At 38.2% G+C, this 25,744-nt stretch overlaps 1 protein-coding gene across 4 annotated transcripts in view; it reads right to left on the minus strand.

Annotated features, from left to right (window-relative positions):
* Window positions 1-34: 34 nt before the first annotated feature.
* The window catches only part of DENND3 (DENN domain containing 3), a 31,104-nt gene continuing 5,394 nt past the window's right edge, over window positions 35-25,744 (minus strand). Inside the window, exons 3-23 of one of the 4 annotated variants that reach the window (XR_014942381.1) lie at window positions 25,358-25,473; window positions 24,709-24,848; window positions 19,812-19,923; window positions 18,484-18,603; window positions 17,882-18,100; window positions 16,966-17,087; window positions 16,517-16,672; window positions 13,755-13,851; window positions 11,868-11,971; window positions 11,362-11,543; window positions 10,189-10,710; window positions 8,646-8,908; window positions 7,798-7,968; window positions 7,348-7,477; window positions 6,843-6,950; window positions 5,541-5,680; window positions 5,086-5,246; window positions 3,446-3,579; window positions 2,644-2,759; window positions 2,376-2,546; window positions 35-1,523 (exon numbers count right to left, since the gene is read on the minus strand). Coding sequence is in view for 2 of the 4 variants with exons in the window: in XM_032442924.2 (XP_032298815.2) it covers window positions 1,323-1,523; window positions 2,376-2,513; window positions 2,644-2,759; window positions 3,446-3,579; window positions 5,086-5,246; window positions 5,541-5,680; window positions 6,843-6,950; window positions 7,348-7,477; window positions 7,798-7,968; window positions 8,646-8,908; window positions 10,189-10,710; window positions 11,362-11,543; window positions 11,868-11,971; window positions 13,755-13,851; window positions 16,517-16,672; window positions 16,966-17,087; window positions 17,882-18,100; window positions 18,484-18,603; window positions 19,812-19,923; window positions 24,709-24,848; window positions 25,358-25,473 (3,452 nt within the window). In the remaining 2 variants the exon portion in view is untranslated. Of the gene's footprint in view, window positions 1,524-2,375; window positions 2,547-2,643; window positions 2,760-3,445; window positions 3,580-5,085; window positions 5,247-5,540; window positions 5,681-6,842; window positions 6,951-7,347; window positions 7,478-7,797; window positions 7,969-8,645; window positions 8,925-10,188; window positions 10,711-11,361; window positions 11,544-11,867; window positions 11,972-13,754; window positions 13,852-16,516; window positions 16,673-16,965; window positions 17,088-17,881; window positions 18,101-18,483; window positions 18,604-19,811; window positions 19,924-24,708; window positions 24,849-25,357; window positions 25,474-25,744 lie in introns of all 4 variants that reach the window. The other 3 variants (XR_014942382.1, XM_032442924.2, XM_085536908.1) reach the window with 3 other exon arrangements.

Below are 25,744 nucleotides of genomic sequence, written 5' to 3' on the forward strand. Positions count from 1 at the left end.
CTATGTTACACAGGAAAACAAAGAAAGGCCAGAGTATCAATATAGTGTTTAATAGTCTTAAATTGGAAAAAAAAAATACTAAAAAAGAGGTTAAATTACAATTACCGTCACATAAAACCTTTCATCAGTACACTGAAAGATTTGAAGCATTAGATGCAGTGTACTTTCAGTAGTTTCCATGTCTATCAGGCCTACAGTTTCAGTTTATATTTGTTAAAAAAGTAGCAGCCCTGTTGTTCCTTCTGTTTGTAATAACTTAAATATTGCATTCCACTTCACTCAGCACTGATACAAGTAAAACTACTCTGCAAAGATTCATTGTTTTACTTGTAGGTGATTTAGTTAACAGTAGAAAAAGTACATTAGGAAGTGATCGGGAAATGCTGCTTGAAAGAACCCCTTAGAAGGCAATTTGATAATGCCTACTTCAATAGTTAAGGCATATTTTGGTGACTTTAAAGGTTCTATATTAAATGTCAGCAGTTCCTCTGGTTACAGAAATGGTGGCTGGAAGGAGGACCAGCAGAGATTTGCTTGCACAGTCACTAAAAGGTTGCTTCCAAAAGCAAAGTTAATACATATAGGACTTAAAAGTATTGCAGATGGGGAAAGAAATGTCAGTTTCATAAATGCCAAGTGCTGTGCGTTGGTTTTTAGGAGAACAACATTTCAGAACAATATCCAAGTATCCTGTTTTAGCAGCAGGACATTTCCAGTGCTATCAAGAAGAGTCTGCCTGCATCTACCTTTTAAATAATACAGCACCATAAATATATACATATAGTGATAATGGGCAGTCTTCCCAGCTAATTCTAGCTGCTAGTTCAGAAAGATAAATACTCAGCATTTACATTAACTCAGTGAATCAAACAAATCCATTGGGGTGTTTTGTTTTTGGTTTGGTTCTGGGATTTGTTGATTGTTTGATATCAGTGAACTTTTCCAGCTATTACATGCAATGCTGAGACAGAGCTCCTGTGGAATTACTGAGCCTATCCTCAGCATCTTCAGCTGATTTAATGCAGCCTGCATAACAGACCTGGCCTGTAACTCTGATCCTTCACAACAAAATATGGTTAAGTTTAAAGCCAGCAATCCCTCCCTATTCACATTTCCATTTCTCAAACACGCAGGTGTGATACAAGGTACAAGGAGAGATTCATATCAAAGCTGATTTTCAGCAACAATGTAGCTACCTGAAAATAGTTCAATAAATACAAAAATAACACTGTCAGGTGGCTGAAACAGAAGCAAAATGCCAGAGTAACCAAGGCCTGAGATCTTTTTTCCAGCACAGGTAGACATATTTTGAATCACTTCAACTATTCAACTTTCCAAATGGCAATTTTCCCTTCTTCCCTTCCAGCACCACTGAGGACGTATCTGTCCTCTGCAGAGCAAAGAGCCTTTACTGTATCGGCGTGACCAAACAACTCTTTCTCCACAGTTTTCTTCTCAGCACTGATCACGTAGATCTTCCCTTTAATTTTGCCTTGCGACGTTCCTCTGCTGCCAACCCACATCTGGAGTAAAAACAAAACAATACTTTTTGATTCATGAAGTTTTAAGAGATAGGGTTTTCCTTTGCTACTGTAATAAAGTAGTAATGTGATATTCAAGGTGTAATGTGAGAAGGCTCTGGGAAACTTCATGATTTCTCCTATGTGACACACCCAGAAGCACACATTGCACCAGGCAGCACTGTGAGTGGGAGGAAGCCAGCTGCCATAAATAAGAGTTAAACATACCCAGCTTTGATGTATCTAAAGCTCTTCTTTTGGACATGTATTAGCTATTTACTTATCAGTTAACCATAAACACATCCATGTGGTATCACAGCTACTATGCACAGCTACTGATGCTACCCAGAAACAGCAGGTACACAGCTGGAGGCCAAAAATGACAGCCACTCAAGATAGCTAGGTAGGAAATGCTGGCCCTTTTGTTTCTGTTCAGCTAGGCATGCAGTATCTAAACAAGAAAAAGGTCATCAATGAAAATAGACAAACAATAAATGCCAATTAGCATGCCTATTAACCTTTTCCAAGGTTTAGTCTTGGGAGCCCTGAGATTAAATATCAAGGGACCTAAACTTTCAGCTTCTACCATTCCCTGAAAATGTCAATGGCTAATAAAAGTCACCACCAGGCATTTAATTACTTGTGAGATTTTTTTGGCCTGACATGCATTTTGGGGTACAGTCACAGCATACAGCTGTGGTAGGCTATAAATTAAAAGAAAAAGCAATGTTTTATAGTAATACATTGGCAAATAGTCTGCAAGGAATCTAACTAGTGAAAGCCTGTGAGAGCTGTAAACAAACAAAGCTTTAGTAAAGAATTCTACAACAAATGATAAGTCCAAATGTCTCTCACCTGATTTTTGACTTGTATCATGCAGGTAATCTCAGAGCAATCTTGAAGATGGATTTTTTGAGGTGTGCTTGAAAAGTCTCTGGTGTTCCAGATATACAGATCACTGCTCCCGGAGTAAGATGCCCACACTTCATTTCTCTGAAGCACAGAAAGTCACGTTTAACCTTAGCACTGCTGACAGCAAGCAAATACGTAATAAGTAACTACATAGTTGCTAGCAAACCGCAACCGCTTTCTTCACACCGTATTAGCAGTTCAAATGTATTACCTCAGGAAAGAGCTGGAAGCAGAAAAAATGTGAACACACATCCTTCAGGTGATGCTCAATTTTCATTTGTAGTCGAAATTCGTAAGTTGACATTACAAATATGCAACTTCCAGTACCTTCAATATTAGATAAAGTGTTATTAGCAGAAGTGCCAACTCCTGATACATCCATAAGCCCTGAACAAAACTGGCAAAGTAAAATGGATGCATCTAACACCTGTCTTATTTCTCAATCAGTAGTGACATCTTAGAGCCACTTCCTGTTTTTTTATAGTATCTATTTCTTACTTCTGTTTTCCCCCAATGCTGGTTACTATTTTGCAGTACAAACACCTATTAAAGTCCAAAACTAATGCAAGAAGGGATTCCTCTGCATTAGGGGATCCCATAGTTAGGTTCCCTAACACACAGCTCTTCTCATTTACAGAACTGAGATGAAGTTCTCAAAAATTAAGAAGTCAGAATACCAAAAGCAACTTGCAAACATTTACCCCCTTTAGACTTCAAAAGAACTTTCTCAAAGCTTTCCATTTCAATCCACAGGTATTGCCAGGGGAGGTCAGGCAAACAGTGTAGGCAGAGGTCACATCCTGTAGCAGAGGCAATACTCTCAGGAGAGACTCAAGCTAGCTAATTAAGTAAGAGTTTTGGAGGCTTCACTTACAGAAGGCTGCATTAACATCCCAAGTGGGAACTGAGGGTGAAACATCACATGTGCAAAGTCAGAGTGTGAGTTTAATGTATTGGTCTGCCTTATAAGACAGTGTTTTTATTTTTTTTTTATTATTGAGGAATTAACTTACAGCACCACAGTTGGTCATTGTGAAGCTTAATAGAAGTTAGGTTCTGGCAGGGCAGCTGAAAAGCACGGTTAACCTTCAGAGTGCTGATGTTCCAAGCAATCACTGTTCCATCTAAGCTGCTAGAGTACGCTTCACTGTTGATATAGATAAAAGATAAAAATAGTATGTTGTTCATCCACATCCAGAACAAAATTCATATGGAAGAACTTGCATAATCACAAGTTTCACACTAAGCCAAATCCCAAGTGGGATTTGGATCCCAAGAAGGCCAGGTGCCATCATTTTAACAGTAAGCATCTAGCCATACTCAGCTATTTCAGTGACTGTAGTCTTGAACAGACGAGAGCACACTCACTCTTGTGCCCACCAAAATGCTTGAGGAAGGACCTACATTTTTCCTTCCCTCACTACATTCTACATTGCTGGCTCTAAACAGTTGCATTTTGCTCATCACAGCTGTCTTGGGTCCTGTTTTGGGGTGTCCAATTCCATTATTTTAGTGTAAGTACATTTAAACAGCCAAAAGCAACTTCTGAGTTACAGTCAAGCATCCACTGTCTATTGGAACTAATGTATTCTGGCACAGATACTTTTGATTAATCTTATACTCTAAAGACTTTACATCACTGGCAGCACTGCAGGCTAATTCAGACCTCTAAGTGAACTAGAGCACAGATTACATCATGGTTGAGGAGTTAAACGCAACAAAAACATCCCCTATAATTTTCCTGAGCACTGCTGCCTTTTCGATTCTCTCTTTTCCTCAAGGCAGGACAAAAACATCTCAAAATCTTTCTTTGCACCTGAGAAAACAAATCCTGCAATCCCTTCTACCTTTGATATTTATTTCTTCAGAGAACACCTTTTCCAGAATGCCCTAATGACACCAAAGCAAATTCCCCCTCAAAACCCTGTGCTGCCTGCTGCAGCACTAGGAGAACTGAGGCTTGACTCTGGTCTATCACAGAAAGTTAACAGGTTACACTATTCAGTTATTCCCTTCTCAATGCTACCAAAAGATTATAAGCATTTTCTCTGAACAAAATAAGAAATGTACTATTTCCTTTAAAGTCATGCAGGGTAAACCCCAGAGCATGTGGTAAAAATCTGGTCAACAAAGCACTCAAAGCAAAAATGAAGTGGTCTTTAAATTGCATCTCTACTGATTTGTAGAGCTGGATGCCACCAATTCCCAGCTGCTCTACTTCTTGCCTGGAAAAAATATTCCTTTATCATCTTTGTTTCAAAGTACATAATGATTTTTTATTAGAAAAGAAATACTTAGTTTACAACACACAATATGGATGCTACAATACTAGACAAAGTGAAGTCTGACAATAGCAGGATGAGGCAAATCAGTCACAGGTTTCCTACACAAATTCTTTCCTTGGGCACATGTTAACTTTTTGGTTTTACTTCAGTCATATAATTCAAGACCCACACTATGTCACTGGGATCTTTATCTGGTCCTTTGCTAACTGCCGGGTAAGTTTCCCAGGCTGCTGAATACTGTTCAAGCTACATAACATGGCTTTCTATTTAACCACAGGAAGATTCTCCTTAACATTCATGACTCTTCCAGTCTCTCACATTTTCTTGTAGATGCATTTTTAAGAAGAAAACATTGTGATTAAATATACCTGGGTATTCCGTTCTTCTTCTCCACAACTATGTCGGTAATAGCAGAACGGTGATCATTTAGTTGCTTATTACAAGACATACTGTGAGTGTTGATTATATAAATAATGGAGTCTTGAGAACCAATCCATACTTGACTCTGTTCTACCATTACCATACAAGTCTGGGGAGAAAAAAACAAGATTAAATACTATTCTGAAGAAAAAAATAAATCACTTTTAAAAGTAACATAGGAAAAGGCTACATTATGAAGTCACAGCTTTCTGGTGATTACAGTAAGGGATTAAGACTCAGCACTTCAAGTATTCATTCTTTGCTCAACTGGAAGGAGGAGGACAGATTGCTTTGCTGAGTTTAACTTTCAGTAAATAAGATTAATAAAGTATCTTGGTAATTGATTTAAACCTGTGCTTCCTGGTTTAAACAAAGTAGATGTTATAGATGGTGTTAGTCTTACCAGTTTACAGCGGCCCATTCTGAAACAGTGCTGTTGAATAGCCCAGGTAGATGCATCAAAGACTACAACTTTCCCTTCATTTAAAGCACACCATAGTTTCGGATGAGCATTGTCAGGTCTTTCTGAAATCTCAAGATGCCCTAGAAACAAAGCAGAGAAGATGAGAGAAGAAAATAAAACACTTATAGAGATACGTGGAAAAAACGTTATTAGAGGCAGAGCAACATCCTAACAAAATGCATCTGTGTTCTGGAACTCACATCTCAGGTTGCACAAGTACCAGGAATTACATGTGAAATTAAGTCAGGAGATAAGGAAGTGTATGAAATTTACTCAAATTCACATCCACATCCAGATGCAAGTGCTTTTTTTCTTGTTGTTTTAAGTATGATCATTTATTTATCCCCTCGAAGATCACTAACTGTGCAGATTTGCTCTTGAAATAAATCAGGATCGTGTAACAAAGGATGTTTATTTCTAGGATTTATTCTTTGCTTTCTGGATAAATGCACATATTGAGCAGGACATACACCAAGATCTAATGAGTTCTTAGTGCCTCTGAATCTGAATCCCTACGCAAGTCATTTCTCATAAGTATACACTAACAGCGCACTTCTCATTTTCATGTGAGAAACCTGAGGTGAAAGCTTAACTTTATATTCAGGTTGAAATCTCATTAAGTGCACATATGATTGCTCTGAAAAATCAGACAACCCAAATTAAGCAGCTAAAATGAAATGAAGCTTTTGCCCCTGACATTTTTTTTTTTCCTCCAGAGCATTTTCAATTAGAGAGATGTAAGCGTGCCTAATATCACACAGAAGATCACAGGGAAAGTAATAATGCCTTCTTCAGGGATGGACTTAAATCACATGGGATGAATATAAGATCACATACTATACAGCGGGAGTCACAGAAATATAGATCTGGCTGGGATTTCTGCACTGTGGTTCGACTGAACACTCCTATACAACTCTACTCAAAATGAACAGTGAACACTGATCAGTCCTGGAATATCATTCTTTCACCCTCCTCAATAAACAAGGTAGAAGACTTAATGGCAAATCGACACATTAACATATAATTGAAGACAATTAAAATGCATAGGATGGCAAATTAAGACTGTGAAAGCTATCTTAATACATCATTGTTCTTAATTTCAATAATTTCCTGGTTTAGTATTCTATACACAACCAAGGCCTGACAGAATGTGAACAAGATCAGGCAGTCATAATGCCAGGTGTTAGGAGATAACATTTTATAGGCTAATTAAAGTTAATACAAAGAAATACATCACCTTACCTGGAGTATAAAGCAAGACATCTATTGCCTGTGGAAATGTCTCACCAGCTGATGGGTTGATCTTGTGCTTTAATGTCTCTGAGGTTGTTTTGGGGATCATCATAGGCACTAAAATAGGTTTTTAAAAGGTCATGAAGTGCATATCTGAGCCTGAAACAGATCTATAATCCTTACAAAATAATAATTATGCACCACTTATTCCCATTTTTCCCCTCAAACTTTAGCTGACTGTGAAAGCCCAGGCACTACTTAAGTAAGAGAAGCATGCACATATCCAAAAAACAAACACAAGAAAAACCCACCCAACACAGAAACCTATACTGATATATCAATATATTAACTAAGCAAAAATAAATATTTAACAAAGCATGGCAACCAAAGTGCAATAAGACTATCATCATCTTATATCTCTACAGATCATCAGTTCAAAAAACAAACTAATCAGAAAAGGCTGAAACAGATGATGAAATAGCAGCAGGTTTTGTAGCGTTGTTATATGACTGACCTTCACTCTTCATCCTGTCAAAATAAGACAGCTTAGAGGCTGCATATATGGCTTTGGAGGACTGCAGTGCACCAACGACAGCATCCATCAGGAGAACATTTGTCAGTGCTTGCTGAATATACTGAGGATCCTAAAGAAAAACAATCTTACTATAGTTCACTCATTACTCATTATTCTTGCATGTCTCCATATTCAACCATCGTAATGCAAGTTAGCTTAAGCACAAGCGCTAGTCAGTTGCTTTCCTGGAGCATAACCCATGCTACTGCAAGCAAACCCCACTATCACATCACTTTTCACTCCAAAGCAAGGGCATAGAGCAGAGAGCCAAGAGCTACAGTTAATTCATTGCACTGAAAGAAATTCCAAGACTGATATGTGAATTACTTAGAACAGAGACAGAAAGCACATACTTCACATTTACTCAGTTGGCTGTGCCCATTTTTATACCTTGTGATCATCCGCCATTTTCTTTCCAGCCCACATTTCTTTCACTATCAGGTACCAGAGATCACACTCAGTTTTAAGGTTAGCTTCAAATACTTGTTTTTTATATATCGTTTCAATCCTCAGAGTAGGTATTCTCAAAAGAAGGAAGGCTACAGTTGTGTTCTTAACATCCTGGAAACAAGAAAGCAAGGAAGGTGTACCATGCAGTAACAGCTAAGATGCAGAATTAATCCTACAGGATAACTTTTTTTATTAATAATTATTAATATTTCAGTTGTTCAGACACACTGCTAAGCAGAAATGGTCTACTAACAGGTTTTGTAAAAGCAATAATCGTTAACAGTATCACCCAGACTTCACTATAGAGTGGATACAGATTGGTGCTCTGACACTGTAGTCAAAAAAGTACATTTAACATTCATGTTATCATATTCCTATGGCTCTGCGTAACATACTTTGTGTCCTTCTGTAAATCTAGAGGTTGAAGACTCAACACCATCCTAGCACCCAGCATACATCCACCTCTTCAAGACCTCTAATCATTTGTGAGTTTCTGATTTCAGAGTCATTTATTACAGCTATTACTGAGACAGTCTGACTTTCAGCAGAATGGAACATGGCTTGTCATCTACAGAATCACAGGGGCTGGAAGGGATCACTGGAGATAATCTACTCCAACCCTCCCCCGCTGCTAAAGCAGTTCCCTATAGCAAATTGCACAGGAGAGTGTCCAGGTCAGTTCTGAAAATCTCCAGAGAAGGAGACTTGATAACCTCTCTGAGCAGCTTATTCCAGGGCTCTGTCACCCTCAAAGTCAAAATTATTCAAGAAAATTACTTAATGCTCACCTCTATATCCCTGAAAGCAGCAATATGGACGTAGCCAGGATGTCCTCCTTCAGTCAAAAGAAATAAGCGCTTTTGAGTCAGTGCTATTTTTCCTACACCATAGTTAGTTTTAACTGAGCAAGATAATTTGTAGACGCATTCATTTTTATCCAGATGTTCTATTACTGCTGGTGGCAGATTCACCTCTTGAGCTTCTGCTTCAGTTTCTTTCCAGTAGTTGTAGAAATCTCGGAATGTTTCAGGATCAATTTGTTTCTGCTGCCCTAAAAATGTAAAAACCTGTTTAACGTGAGAAATTATTATACAGATTTAAATAGAAAGATGGTTTTAAAAAATTCTGGCTTTGAAATTGCACTTCCAGCAGTAAAATGGATAAGAAGAACTAGATGAGCACTACTAAACTGAATACTTCTTGCCATGGCATTCCAGCTCTTAATTCCATACAACGCAAATACAGGACATGCTTACCAACCCGGGATAAAAGCCAGAGTTACAAGAATTAATGTAAAGACTAGGAAACAATCCTTTACAGAAAGGATAGTTAAGCACTGGAATAGGCTCCCCAGGGAGGTGGTTGAATCGCCATCCCTGGATGTGTTTAAGAGCCGTTTGGATGTTGTGCTCAGGGATATGATTTAGCAGAGGGTTGTTAGAGTTAGGGTACTATGGTTAGGCTGCGGTTGGACTTGATGATCTTCAAGGTCTTTTCCAACCTGGGTAATTCTATGATTTTATGACTTCAGCAACAGATATTCCAAGTACTTAATTAATTATTCTAAGAATTCAAGTGAGCTTGGATAGCAGAATCTCAAACAAGTTCTTGTGAGTTGTATGCTATTTTTGGTATTAAAAAAAATATGCTATTTTAACTGGTGTTGAATCTTTGTGGCCATAAAATAGAATAATGACTGCAGTAAGTAGGTACAGAAATAGAACTGAATGGTACTTTATAAAAGCACTCTTTTTAGAAATCTATCACAAGATTCAGATCTCATTCACATGAGAAGAAAGTTCCCTCAAACACAAACATAAGCTCTCCGTTTGCTATGATGGTGATTCAATTTAACTATAGCCACTTGAATTCAGTATTTTGTTAGTTCTTTTCAACAGTCTGCCACCTCACCCAATTATTTAGTGGTTTTATAAGATATTATCCATTAGCAATTAGGACAGTCTTACATTCAGTTGACTCACCTTAGCCAAAGCAGAACTGTACACCATTAAAAAACAAAATGAATAAAAACTACCCCATGAATTCAATCTGAAAAAAAATAAGTTGTATGCTTAAATATAAGAGGGTTCTTCATCCCTTATCGTGGACACAGGTACATCCACATACCTGTGCATACACACACATATACAACTTGTACACATTCAACCTACTCTCCGCACTTAAGTTAAACCAAAGCTCACATACTAAGTTGACTAATTATTAGAAGCTGGAGACAAATTTCCTTTTATCCTAGTTCATAAAAAACAAAAAAAGCTTTAAATTGTCATCGTGTCAATGTAGATGATCACTAAAAACATACCCTCTACCCACCTACGGTTAAGGCATCAAACAACCGATGTATGGTGTCTGTGTCTCTGACAATCCCAGACTCCTGGATTCGCTTCACAAAATCATCCAGTTGCATGTGTGTTCTTGGCAATTCAAAGTGTTTTACATGGTCATCTATTTTTGTCACTTCCCTTTGTTGTTCCATCACTAGGCTTATGAGCCTCTTCAGCTCAGGCTTGCGGTCAGCTTGAAAACGCTCAGAAGGAGGCAAGGTTTCCACAATTTTTCTTACAAGTTCAGTAGGGAAAATTCTTAAGTCTGTTTTATCTAGGTTCTGAAAGTCAGAAAGTGCATTTAGTAGTTTCCCTTGCATCAAGCTAATAAGTCCCCGGAGGTAGAAGTACCTTGCCAGCAATGCTGAATTATCAGGTGGTAAAGTATTTATAGCTTTGCTGAGATGGTTGAAGAATTCTGTATAGTAGGAGTGAACACAGTGGCTCATCAGAGGAAAATGAATTTCTGGGATTTTGAATGTACTAACTGATTTAGAGGGCTTTTCCACAGCTAGAAGTGAAAAAAAGAAGGTACAGAAATTAGTAAAAGCATGGATACTTTTGCAAGCAGCTGTACTATAAACAAAAAGAATCCCATCACAGGGATTTCTTCAATTAAATTGCATAAAATTCCTTAAGATTAGAGTCATGCTAAGGACACAAACATGTTTCTATATACAGCCTTCTTAAGGTCAGAATATTCCCCACTCTGATAACATCCCTTCTAGAGAATACATGTAACGTTTCTAAGACGTAAATATTCACACACACACACACACACACATATATATATATATCTTTATGTAATGCATAAAAACATGCAGATAAAACTACACATGGGAGTAAATCCATATCTCCAGTTTGAAAAAGACTTGCTTAGTTACACAACAGTAAATCCAAGCATATATTAAAATGCAGTATAGAAACAGACATAAGGTTGGTAAGGACAGTAATCACATCCTTATCCTTTGTGGTACAGCAGAACTTAATGCAGAATACAGGCTGATTTAACGTGCAAAGAGAAGCACAGAGGGGCCCCAGCAGAAAATGATCCAGCTCACCAGTTCCTTCCTGCATCTGAGACTGTTTTTGTGATGATCATTCAGTGACATCACACAGAACAGAAAAGACACTGTATTTGTTCAGCACATTCTTCACTCACCAATGCCTGTCTCTATTCTTCGAAGTGAGGATTTTCTAGTAGGGCTCTCTGGCAGTTTGATATCTTGCAGATTAGGCATACTGATTACCATACGTCTATTAATGATGTTCTGTGAATTAAGTCTTTTAGAAGCCATTTTCTCCATAGTAAGTCTTCTTGGAGTACGAAACATCATGTTGAATCTGAAAAATAATGTAAAAATCCTGTAACTAGTTTTAAAGTTCTGCATACATTCATACACTAAATAACTACTTAATACTATGAAACTGCAAGAAGAAAAAAAATCAAGTTATAATCACAGTGTCAATTTACAGTTATAACAGCCGTGACTGGACATGTCTATGTCACTCTCTCACAGTAAGCTTAATAGTATGACCCACTAATTAGTCACATCTTATTCGTAGGTAACCTAATCTCATACTAACGCAGTCAAAAGGTCTTTTATCACTTATATCACTTATCTCTGATATAATTCAGAAGAACAATAAGCAACGTGAAAAAGTTACCTATCCTCTTCAGACTGGGTGCTCAATTCAAGTCGAGCAAAAGCATCCATCTTTCTGTTCAAACGAGCTTTAAGAAAAGAATGAAACATGAAGGTCTCCAAAACCTGTGAGAGACAGACTGGTTAGCTGTGGATCACTTACAGGTTAGCAGCACTTTTTGAGCATTTTTATCATCTTTGAAGACATGCAACTGCAAACATTCATTTTAGTGATCACAAAACACAGAAGTACCTGACTACAGCAATAGAACTAACTCAGCTTTTAGTCACCTTCTGCGTTTGCTTAGAGGCAAACAGTAACCTCAGACCACCTTCCAAAAGATGAAAGCACAGCAAAAAACATCCTCCAGAGATGCTATTTTACAAATTTCTGCTTTACTTATTCTCCAGTAGATGGCATCTTTTGTTTCCTGTTGTATGCACAGGAGCTGACATGCTGCAGGAACAGAGTCCTTTCTAAAGGTTTTTAAAGGTAAACAATTGAGACAACACCAGCTGTCACTAGGCAACGCTAACACTGTCAATAATGCTAGATAGCACTAGCAATTAGTCAAGTTGAAGATCTTGGATTTTGGCTTGCTTTGTTGCAAAAGGATTTGCCTAGAACACTGTAGATGATTAGATGCAAACCTTTAAAAGATGTAAATTCTGCTTCTCAGATATACAACAGTTCAACTAACTGAAGGTTAATATTACACTAATTAACTGTGCAAGCAAGTTTAATGTAAAAATAATAGTCTCAATTGCAAGGATGAACATTTTTTTTCAACCTTTGCACTTCTGAGCTAAGTACTGCAGCACTACAAGAAACTCTGGCACAAATCTGTCTATTCTCAGCCTCTTTCCAACCCCAATCCTTTCTTTTTTCTGTTCTCACTTCCTTTCTCATTACTTCCCCTCCTCACCCAAAGGATCAGTGAGTCTTCCACCAAAGGCACTGAGAACTGCTCTATGTCTCACAGCCTTGTGATCGAGCCTTTTAACAAAGAAATCACACCCATTCCATTTCCTTAAGATATATAGAGCCACTATTTTAAAAGCATACTCCTGCAACAGATCCTCAAAGGAAAACACATCTGTATTCTTCATAGACATCTGTCTCACTGCACACTGACAAAAACTAAATCATTTGGGAACTTCAGAGGGCTTAAGTCAGGCTTACACTAACAGCAGGATCAAGGTAATCATGGCAGTAATGAAAAGAACTTCTACACAGCTGGAGGGTTATATACTCCAATATTTTGGATGTAGCAGATGGGCTAGGAAAATCTAGGTGGAGATTTTAAGCCCAAGAGGCTGTAGGAGTGCCTCTGAGCCTGGCACAAGGCCATGTGCTATTCATGTCTCATTTCATGGGCTCTATAAAAGTAAGCCACAGTTAGAATACCTGGTAAATCATGTCAGCTCTATCAACTCGTACCCCACATGCATCATAATGCCACAGGATCTAAGGACACAGACCATCTGACCCTGTACACATCCTATATCCCAACATGAGCAAACTGGCACTCAGTGCCTGCAGCGTGCTTTTACTGTCGTGCACTGTGGGTATAAGGGGTTCATGGCCTGGAGCCAAACAGGCACCATCAGCTCCATGCCATTCTGCTCAGGCTTCAGATAAAGCAGGTACTTTGACTTTGAGCTTTACTGATCATCTGATACAGGTTAATTTCATGCTGGATAAATGAATCTAATTTGCTCTGAAATAACGTATCTCGCACTCCAAAGTGATGTCTGCTATTTTATCTGTTTATAGTAAACAACTGTGAAAGCTGGTGAGTCAATAACACTACAACAGACCAAACCATGACTATCCCATTAATTTCTGACATTAATTCTTAAGTACAGATCAATAACAGAATTACAACATATTTAACACTGAACTTACTTTTCCATAAAATGGCTGATCTCCTATTGCCCTTGTTTTCAGAAATTCTTCACTGTTAAACACTCTGTGTTCATAATTTAGGTGGTCTTTTACCTCCCTGGGGATAAAATAAGTAAAAAGATAAACATGCTTGGAGATTTGTGAGTAAACTGCACTTTTGCTGCAGCAGCAACCCACTAGTACTACTCTAGTATCAGAAGGCAAACAGTTTTAACAAGTCTGAGTTTCTGAAATAGAGAAAAAGAGCGCAGACTCTTACATGAAGCCAGGCTACCTGCTGTGACTGCCACTTCCCATCAGCAAGTTCACTTAAGAGGTTCAATTTCAAGAACCCATGGAGGGGAACCTTTATATCTAAGTTATGATCTGACTCCAGTCCTGAAATAGTATTAATATACTGAATCACAGACAAACCATTTGAAGCGTTATGAAGATGAGCATTCACATAGGTAATGTGGAAAATATGATCTGGCCTCACTTATCTCACTGCACTGCATCTCTAAAGTGCATGAGACATTATAGATAACTTCTTACTGCACTCTGCAACTCTGATCCTCAAGCCAGGAATAACTGATGATTGTGTGATGTCTAAAGAAAAACAGTTATTGAAATAAACCAGGAAGCTTTATAAAAACCTGATTTTTAGTATGTACATGATCACAGCAGGTAGAGGCCTTATGCCATCCCTGGAATACCAGAGTGCTATATTGCCAATCTTCAATAGACCAGTGACGTAAGCCTATAAACAGCTTATCAAGCCATAGGGGTTCAGGTAAATGGTGATTATTACATGTATATATTTCTATATAATTATGTATAATTTATCATGGTTTTCTTCAAACACAAAACTTCCATGCACACAAAAATACTACACTGCTTCACTGAAGAGAGTAGCATTCAACAACAGAATTGTATCAGAGATTTACTTTCCTTCACTCCTGGACGGTGGTAGATAGAATGTTAGAAGACAGAAGAAACAATGCTGAAAAAAAGAACACAGAGAAAGTTTGAAGGAAAAGAGATAGAAAGCAAGAAAAGAACCAGTTCATCTGCAAAAGTGTTATTATATCAAATAGCAAAGTATCGGTTCCTTTTTTGTAGCCTTTTTTGTAGTTTAGTGGTTAAACAGTTACAATGAAATTCACCAAATCCCATAGTGGTGACACACCAGGTTGTAAACACATTTCATGCTCCAGATCCAGCTGTGCTATCCATAACCTCTTGTTTCCTTCACACTTAGCAGCTACTGTCCTTGTGGAAGGCCCAGCTATTTCTATGGACACTCCCTAAGGCCATCCAACAAAAGCAAGCAGCTTACCAAAGAAATGGTATTTGCACTATATCTCCTTACTGAAAGCATCGAAAGAGCATTCACGTGAGCAATTCAGTAGCTTAGCCACCCGGAACTTCATCTCTAACACAAGGCAGTGAGAAACAGATGGAGACAGTAAGATTCTGCAGTAAGATTCTTCAGAAATGCTAGGCAGGCATTTGTTCTCATGCTTGAGTACGTTACTATCTATGCGAAAGAAATCAAGCTTAAGCTTGACTAATGAAAACTAATGAAAAAAATCTCATTAGGTTCAACAAATTGAAAGGGCTTGTGCATGGGTCACAGCAACCCCCACTATCACTACGAGCTAGAAGATGTAAGGATGGAGCACAGCCCTGCTGAAAAGGACCCGGGGGCACTGGTGGATGGGAAGCTGGATGGCAAGCTAGAAATGAGCCAGCAATGTGCATTCGCAGCCCAGAAAGCCAACTGTATCCTGGGCTGCATCAGAAGCAGCACAGCCAGCAGGGCAAGGGAAGCGGTCCTGCCCCTCTACTCTGCAGTGGTGAGACCTCACCTGGAGTAACGTGTTCAGGTGTGGAGTCCTCAATATAGAAGAGATATGGACTTGTTAAAGCACATCCAGAAGAAGGCCACCAAAAGTAATCCAAGGGACTGAACACATGCCCTAAGAGGACAGCTGGGAGAGCTGGAGCTGTTCAGCCTGGAGGAGACCTGAGAATGGCCTTTCAGTTTCTAAAAGGGGACTATAAGAAGGGACAGACTTTTGCAGGGCCTGCTGCGATAAGACAAACAGAAACTGTTTCAAACTAAAAGAGGGGAGATTTAGACTGGACATAAGGAAAAAGTTCTTTATAATAAGGGTGGTGAAGCATTGCAAGAAATTGCCTAGAGAGGTCCCCATCTTTGGAGACATTCAAGGTCAGGCTGGACAGGACTCTGAGCATCCTGACGTAGATGTCCCTGTTCACTGCAGGAGAGCTGGACTAGATGACCTTCAAGGGTCCCTTCCAACTCAAAAGATTCTATGATTAATTTTTCTGCAGCATGACTGACCAATATGGTATTCAGTGAGAAATTGATATCCCTGGGCCTTAATTATGAGAGCTTCACTTCCCTTACTGAAATCTTCGCAGAAGAGACATGCAAATTCAGGAATCAGAACAGCTTTATGTAAGATTTCCTAACTATGCATATCAGAAACACAGAGGCTGAAACAGACCTCTAGAGTTCATCTGGTTCAACTCCCTTGCTCAAGCAGGGCCACCTAGAGGAGGTAGTGTATGTACAAGAACACACTTATTATTTATATTCTAAAATATAGGACCACTTTCTCATATTTCCTCACAGAACATCAGAGGTCTACAGAATGTCTAGGAAGTAAGAAAAATGAAGAGTATTCTCAATGACAGAAGAAGTATCTTAACCATAATCATATGCTCTCAATAAAAATACTATATCCACTGACCTGAAGATATTAACAATTAACTGCAAAGTCATTTGCTGAACTTCTGTATTCAGTTTCTGCTGCCAAGCCCTTCTGCGCATCTGAAGTTCACTGAGATCTGTGGTGGCACGGAGATGACACAGCTCTAGGTCATAGTGCAGATGAAGACTCTCCGCTCTACAGAGAGAAGAACAGTATCAAGTTGCATCCAAACACCAACGTTATCTCGATATTTGTTAGGGAAGAAGTCACTTAGACATCAAGAAACTTAGCAAGACAAAGTGCAAGACTGGTTTACAAGTGCTGGCAAGCTAACAGGATTCCTGGAAGCCCTGCTTGCACTCACTTTTTAGTATGAAAGTCAGTAAAGTTCAGAGAATAATCAGTAATCAAAAACAAACAAGCACTCTAGAAAGAGTGTCCAACATGATTTATGCCCTATGATAAACACAGCTTCAACATCTTTTCACCTTTTTTTGAAAGCTTCTGCTGCTTGTGCTGGAACATCTGGAATTTCAGGTTCCTCTTCAACCATTTTGGAATATGAAATATTCCCATCATCAATATTAATTAGAACTAAATCTTCACCTTCCTTTTAAGAAACAAAAGTGAAATTATGAACACTTTTTTGCTGCTTCCCCTTAACCTTAACTCAGGCAATGAATTATTTCAGCCAGAAGATAAATCAGAAAAGGATTACTTTTTACCCCAAACTAGAAGACCACACAGATATCTAAACTTACAAGATATATACCATTAATTCTGTAGCCATTAATCTTAGTTCACAAACATTTGGTATCTAATATGTAGCATTAAATTAATAATGAGTATTAAACCAATCCTTGATAAAGAACACACATGAATTTATGTGAAAGAATTTCTAAAAAACCTTTATACATTCAGCATTTACTCCTGTGTTTACCATGTGTTGTGTCAGAAGAGTCTCAAGCAGTGAAACACATGCAAATGCATAAGAAGCTATATGGACATAAAGTCCAAGCAGATCCATTAGTTTGTAATTTTAAGTCTTAAAGACCTGACTATAACTATCTGTAAGCAAACAAAAATCTTTCATACAATATCAAGGAGTGCTCTCTCACCTGACAGTGATATCATCGTATCTGTTAAAATGAATTAAAAAGGTCCAACGCTTTTATTTAAATTGGACTTAACTGGACCTAAAGGTTACAGTTTGGCTTATGACCAGACGGATTGATACAACAGATTGATACAATACAAACTTTTATAATTTTTTCCATCTTAGGTCTTCTGTGAGCATTCAAAACATAACTAAATAAAAAAACATTCCAAGCTGTATCTGAAAGAAGCAAGCAAATAATTGCATAGAAAGTGAACAACAAGAACGGCATCAGTCAAAAAACATACCGTGCTAACTTCGTCAAAGTGATCTGCATGACATCCCATAAGAAAAGATGTTGGAGCCATTACAAAATCCAGCATATGACGAGACAGAAGAGGCACAAAGGTGTGTTGCCACTGAAGGGGATGAAGGTACAACATAAAGCATTCAGCCACGAGTGTCAGCAGAGCCCAGTCAGAAGAGAAGAACACCATTTTCCGCTCAGTCAAAATACAGGTTATAATCTGAAAACAAGAAAAAGCTAAATGTACTTGAAGAGTTAAAACATACAGTACATACACAAATATTTCACCTGCTTCCAAAAGAGCCTCAATAGTTACATCTTTTTAAATTGAAATAACATGCGCTTAGAGATCTATACTACCAAAACAGTGACGGTATATGTCATCAAGAGTTGTGTCACCAATGTCAACAAAGATAAGACTTAGTTAGAACATGTGGGTTATGTCACGAAGGTAAAACAAACTCCATGCTCAAGAATGGGCACACCTGAATTATTGGGTTTGTAATGTTCTTTGGGTAACTAAAACATCTATTTTTCTTGTACAACCACAAATTCCCACTATAGCCAATCTCAAATACTTTTTAAAGCATTGACTGGGTTTACCTGCAGCACCTGCTCTGGCTTGAAGCACAGCAATGGAAGATGAAGATCCAAGTCAATAACTGGACTGTCCGGATCCTCTCGTGAAGGAATAATTATATGAAGTGGTTTCATATTAAATACCTGTTACAACAGACATTTTCCATTTCTTAGTGAAAGAATTTCATTTAATTCAGAACTTTATTACCAACTATAAAACACTAAAATCAAGTGAGTGCAAGAAGACAGGTCAAATATATCTGCTGGAATATCAGAGGGTGAATACTGTACATGCTGCTTCTCTCAGCACTTAACAGCAGATTGGTTTAGCCAATCTTTCAGCTATGCTATTTGTTTCTGCTTTAACCCCTCATCCCTGGGTCAAGGAAATCAGCTAAGGAGAAGCATATGGCTGAAGCACTGTTTCCTTGGAACTATTTCAGCTATGTGAAAGGTAACATGCTGAAATGAACTCAGATGACATCCAGCTTGATTTGTGAAGGGCTGTAAATAAACACAACCCAGGCATCTTAGCTTTCACACAGAATACAAACATTTATGTGAGTTTCTCTTCTCAGCTAGGTCTTATCCATGCAGCAGCAAATCTACCCTAACCACAATATTTAACTCATTAGATACTGCTCTGCCTCCCCAGAGCCACTCAGACGAGATATGAACAAATCCAGAACGATGTGTTTTCAGCAACTTATTTAATCACCCTCATTTTTTTCCCCACAGGGTTCGCACTAATTCTTAGTCACACAGCTGCACATCAGTGCAATACACAATCAAGACGACAGCCATAGTGACATATGCATCAGGCACAAGACAGGGAACTCCCACACTTTGGTCAAGTGACAGTTACATAATTTACTCGTGTTCAGGAGTGTGTATTCAGTGAGATGGCAGTGGCATATTATAGAAGTGAAAGTTAACTTCCTTTCATATAGAGCAGGTGCAAACTGGAGCTTCCAGCTGCTTCTCGTAGAGATTATATGGGCTGACTCCCAGTGAACCAGAAGTTGGATTATGCTGTGCCCAGATGTACCTCTGGCATCATCTCATACTAGTTGGGATGAACCTAATCTTTCCATGCAAAGTACTGTAAAGTTAAACAGTATGACTAACAAGCATGCCAGCATTCCAGCCTGCACCCTGGTCACATCATTACTACTTGTACTAATAATGCATAGCCTTAATTTCAGAGCAATGGTATTAACAACAATTATACACCAGCAGGTGAAATCTAATAAAATACTAAAGAACATTCTCTGATTCATACAAGAGCAACACCCTAGAGCTTTATAACATGTCGTGTCAAATTAACAATGAAATTCAGCATCAATCATTACCAAGTGCAGTGGTCCTGGTGGTGGGCTGGGTATTAAAAATAATTTTGCTGCAAATTCTTTTACATGATCATCAACATCTAAATCCTTGAAAGATCGCAGCTGCACAAGTAAGCTGAAATTCAAGTAGAGACGATTACTTATAAAAATAGCAAACAAACAGAAAAGAAACTTTTCTGCTGGTAACCTAAAGCTAAAAAGCATTATTAGCAGCAATGAAGTTATTATACCAGATTATTTGTTTCTAATTTATCACATAGATCAATAGACTCATTTCATTTATTGATGTTGTACATCAAAAGCAGAAGCTTTCTTTGTTGTTGATGGATGTGCTTTCTGTTTCATTCCATAAAATAATGCTACATCATATACCAGAGAACACTGCTAGCACATCTTGTCTCATAATAGCAGAAGAAACCTAGAGATGAGATGTACCTAAATTAATTGGCCTGTACAGATTGCTTCAAAAACAACACACCATCAGTTGCAGCACAGTGCCTTGATGGTCATCTCATCCCAGGCATCAACTCTGGAAAGGAACATCATGTCACAGAAACAAAGAAGTTGTAGATAGAAGAAGAGAAATAAAAGACACAGGCTAAACTGCAGAGGAATCTGAAGGAAGAGTCCTATTTAGGATAAGGCCTAGGCCTGCTTGGACACTGAACCTGTTACCAGTCCTAAACACAAAAAGAATAAACACAGCTGTACAAACCTGCCAAAAGTCTGTTTTAGAACTGTTACCACAGCTGTTTCAAGGCTACAAAGTACAAAGATCACACAGGTTTGTGTTATGTGCCAATCAAGTCATGAATGCTTAAACGTACATGATATCAAGACCGCAAACCAGAATGTCCAACAGAATTAATGAAATATAATGACTAGAAACTAAAAGTCTAAAATGTGAGCCTGCAGATCTTTATGTACAAAAATTGGGAATTTAACATGGTTATACTCTCCACTGAGCTTTCATTCTGCTTGGTACCTTTACTGGCTTCTTGCAGAATACTTGCTCTTGAGGAAGAATGTCTTCAAAGCAACTGAATAAATCAGGTGATATATTAGAAATCAGAACATTATATTTGTACACAGATTCAAAATTCTGGAATAAAAATATTCTGTCCTGTATTTCTGAGCTTTTTGTTGTATTAGCATAGTATTTAATTCACATTTGGAAACAGCCCTGGTCTCATCAGCTGCTGTGGGGTGTGGAAGAGGGGAAATTGAAATTTCTCAAAGAAAATCAGAGAGTTGAATCATTTTTGAATAATTACACCGTAATACTTCAGCTGTTACTATTATTATTTGAGATTGAAAAGTATGTAACAATGCATTCAGTAAATGCTATAACAGAATGAACCTGATCTAGTGCAGAGAAGGAGAAGATGTACAGAAGGGATAGTAAGAGTTCCGTAATCAGTACACTGTGCCCATTAATGCAATGTAATAGCAGCTGACAGCTCTGCTACTGCAAACATCTGCTGAAATAAATGAGGTAATCTCTGAAACATTAAAGAGAGAGCTAAGGAGTTTATGAACCTTCCATTAACTCTATTAACTGTCTTCAAACAGATATTTCATCTAACAAGAACATGTAAGAATAGGCCTTTTGTACTGCCTCAGTGCTGTGAGCAATTTCTACACTTTTCTCAAGGCAGTTGAAAAGACCAATACACAGGTTGGAAGATTTACTATTTGTATGGAGCCTATCCATCCAAGACAGGAGCTCATCCAGAAGGAGATGACTGGCAGGGTTGTTTCATTTTACATGTAGAGTAACAGACTGCAGTAAAAAACAGAATACATGAAGTGCCCAAACCTCTCCTTTTAAAAATATACCCTTTCAAATAACACAGAATATTGCAATAACTGCAATGTTGTGAAGCCATCTAGATGCATATCTGCACACTTCAGGAAGGGGTATGGAGTCCATTTTAACTGCTTTAGATTTGGAATTACTGCCACTAGTAACATGAAAACTAGCTGTAAAATTAATTAAACAGAATATAAAGATCATCGTCACTATGAAAACATGCAAGTTCACCTTGCAGTTCAAAGCACTTACGTGAATCTAATGTTTGATGCTAACTTGGAATCTGAGATTAATCTCTGTTCTCAGTTATTTCTACAATACTTGGCCATATGAGAAAGATTAGAAGCCCGAGTTTTATCTAAGAATGCTTGCAATGATGAAATACTTCTGAGGACTCTTCTACTTGAAAGCAAATCACCTCACCTATGTGCAACCGTTTGCAATGCACATCATGGAAACAACCAGTTGTACATAGAAGAATTCTGGAGAACAGCAAAATCTTCATTGAATCATAGAATGACCTCGGTTGAAAAGGACCACAATGATCATCCAGTTTCAACCCCGCTGTTATGTGCAGGGTTGCCAACCAACAGACCAGGCTGCCCAGAGCCACATCCAGTCTGGCCTTGAATGGCTCCAGGCATGGGGCATCCACAGCCTCCTTGGGCAACCTGTTCCAGTGCATCACCACCCTCTGAGAGAAAAACTTCCTCCTAATGTCTAACTTAAACCTCCCCTGTCTCAGTTTAAAACCATTCCCCCTTGTCCTATCACTACCAACTCTCATAAACAGCCTTTGTCCCTTCTGTTTACGTTCTCCCTTCAAGTACTGGAAGGACACAGGGAGGTCTCCCCAGAGCCTTCTCTTCTCTAAGCTAAACAAGCCCAGAATCTTTTGCTATAACAGGATCCAGAAGAGAAGCAGAACCTGTTTAGATGCTACTTCAACATCAGACCTTCATCAACAACAGCAAACAGTATTTTTCCAGTAGGTATTACCAGGAAAGGGTTACATACTAGAACTAGGGGCTTAAGTTCCACCAGAAATTGTTTTCATATCTCCAGACTGGTAGAATAAATCACTTGAAGCATCCAGCAAAGCAACACTGAAGCATAACAAAGACACTCTGGTAATCCACTGTTATTATATTTAACCCATAGGCCACCTGATTGCAGTTAAGGCACCTTAAGTGAAAATAACATCACTTCTGGTTTACAGGAAAAGAGTGACAAAGTCTTGAAACGTTACAAAAACCTGAAACAACCCCAGCTGTACAGAGATCAAGGCTCAAAATGTATCACTGAGGTCTAGTTCACTATAATCGCTTATATTCCATTCAGAACAGTTACACATCCCAGCAACTGTTTTATTCCTGATGCTGGAAAAAAATACAATGATCGGTAATACAAAACAATAATAATAATAATGTTATCTCTCCACTCCTTCCTCTCCACCCACTGAAGCACACAAGAGGTATTTTACAAGGGCAAAAAAATAAAAGAAAAACAGAATACTCTAAATTTGTCTATAAAACAGAATCAAGAAAAGCAAGTGTTGATTACACGCTTAAAAATAAAGTTTGAAAAAGCTCCAGAAAAACATATCATGGAAACATAAGCAGTTGAGTTTCCAGTCCAGCAGGAAAAGTCAGCACTGAACACAGCTTCACCACTTCCCCTCTCCTTCCAGCTCCACACAATGGTATCTCACAGCCAGGTGCCCCAACTGTATGGAAAGAGCTGTGCAACTGAATGACAAATCTCTGTTATATCACCAGGGCAGCCCATAGTTCTATTAACCTGTGGAATTTCCACATAATTATTCACGTATTTATTAATCAATTAAAGCTTAAGTGGTAGATTGAAGATAAATTTGAACTCCCTCTAAAAGGCAGTATAGCTTAAAGGATAAAACTAAAGTTAGCCTAGAGGCTAATGCTTTAAGCAGGTGCAAAAGTCTACTATGTATGATTAAGGCAGGAACGTTTAATTACAGTGTTTAAAATATCCAGCCAGAGGCAGGAACTTGCATTTCTCAAGAGCTGACTCTGCCTGCAACTTTCCTTCTGCACGTGCAGAGACTCCACCTGAAAGCTGGCTCCTGTCTGCACTGAACAAATACAAGAGACCCAGAAATATTTCTGCAACCTCTGGAATGGCTTTCCTGAATATCTTCCTGCTTCTCTGTTAGCAGACTACTTAGAAATCCATTCACACTGACTGCTTCTCCCTGCACAGAAGTATCTCACTTCAGAGAACAAAAGACTCATTCATGAATTTACTATTGAAGCTACTGGAAAAGCTGAACCTATGCTAGTTCCCAGGCAGCAGAAAGCTAGTGTGTGTTCACAGAATATTATAACATAAAATACTATAAATATTATAAAAACTAGATAAATGGGAAAGCATCACACCTCAGGAACATGGCTGTAACAGATGACTGGAGCTCTGAGAGTAGAAAAAGGCAGCAATGAATCAGCTCCAACACCACCAATGCCTGGTGCAACTTCAGGGGAAAGAGTGGAAAAAGTGACCCAAGCAGGGAAGTAGAAAGGGAAAGAAAGACTTCCTTTCTATTTTAGTGATCATCCCGATTGTGAATACCAAGTTTCCATCATGTATAAGTCCTCCACCCACAATTAACACCTTTACTTATGCTTTGAAAATGGCAGGGTAGATCTAGCACAAAGAAAGGTAGTGGGGTTATGACCACAAAATAACTTCCTGAAAAAAGAGACAAACTTATGGTTACTTATCTTGTAACCCATCTGCACTGAATAATATTTTACCACTTCTAATCTACCATGTCCTCTGTATACTGCAGTGTTGTTTCCTGGTTCTATGCCAGCCAAGTAACCACTGTAGTTATTTAGTTAAAAATAGAGTGTTGCGATTTATACCAGAACGACAGAATTGCACTCTTCTTACTATTCAGGTAACATTCACTTTACATTTCTTCTCTTCCACGCCTCTGCAATTCTTAACTTAAAACTAATAACTGTCGTAGTATTATGCAAACTCATATATTAATATATTAAGACCTGTATAATTATTTCTAGTAGAGACACACATGATAGCAAGTCTTACCATGAGAGACAGTCTTTGAGGGCATTAAAATACGGATATCTGGATATAACACAAATAGCAAGCGGTACAAAACAGCCAGGCTTCTTCCCAGCCCGCACAGATTCCCACTGGGTCTGTCCATTAGAGGCAATACAGCCATCCTACAAAGAAACTACAGATTAATGTGTTTATGTTAATTAGGAATTTATGGCTGGTATTTTCTTAAGAACCCAAGAGAGTCGATATCCCAATTCCCTTAAATTTTAAAGGGATTTGGATGTCTGCCTCCCTTGAGCTCTAGAGAAAAACGTCAGCCTACAAGACTACAACGCACATATTAAATGAATTTTAGTAGAGAAAATATTTATAAAGAACACAGAGTATAAACTTCACACACATACATAAAAAACCAAACACGCCCAAGGGAAGAGACTGCTTTTAAATATTCAAAACTCCTAATTGAAATCATAACAGTTTCTTTTATGTAAAACAGAGATTTACATTAGAACAGCACTGAATTAAATGACAACAGCATTACTAAACCTGATTTGTTCTTTATTCCTCCTAACAAAAATTATCAGATAACTAATTTCAAAAACACACCTGAAATTACTTTCGAAGTGTTTCTCTTTTAATATATTTCAGTAAAAGCATGAGTTAAATAACATACTTGCATGGGCTGATAGTACTGTGCAACAACGCCGTATGTTCTGTTACCACAAACATCTGTGAAGACCAGGAAGTGAATGTGGTCCTCTCTTGGTTCTGAAGTTATATAAAGTCCTCCTGCAATGAATATAGAAACCCCTTCATACACATATATTTGCATATTCTGTATATATATATATACATACATACTCCTCCATACACATACATTTACAACTGCTTGAAAAATGATCACTGAAAACAAATATTGCACATTTTTACCTAATTTCAAGAGAAACTTGAAGTGTTTAGAATGCACATACTGTGTTTCATTTAAGAGTTATTAGACAGGTTGCAAGCCACACATCACTGAAGAAGCAAAGATATTACATAGTTATTTGTCATTTTAAAT

The sequence above is a fragment of the Coturnix japonica genome, chromosome 2 (genome assembly GCF_054131305.1).
Source record: "Coturnix japonica strain WE chromosome 2, WE-NBRP24, whole genome shotgun sequence".
Taxonomy (NCBI): domain Eukaryota; kingdom Metazoa; phylum Chordata; class Aves; order Galliformes; family Phasianidae; genus Coturnix; species Coturnix japonica.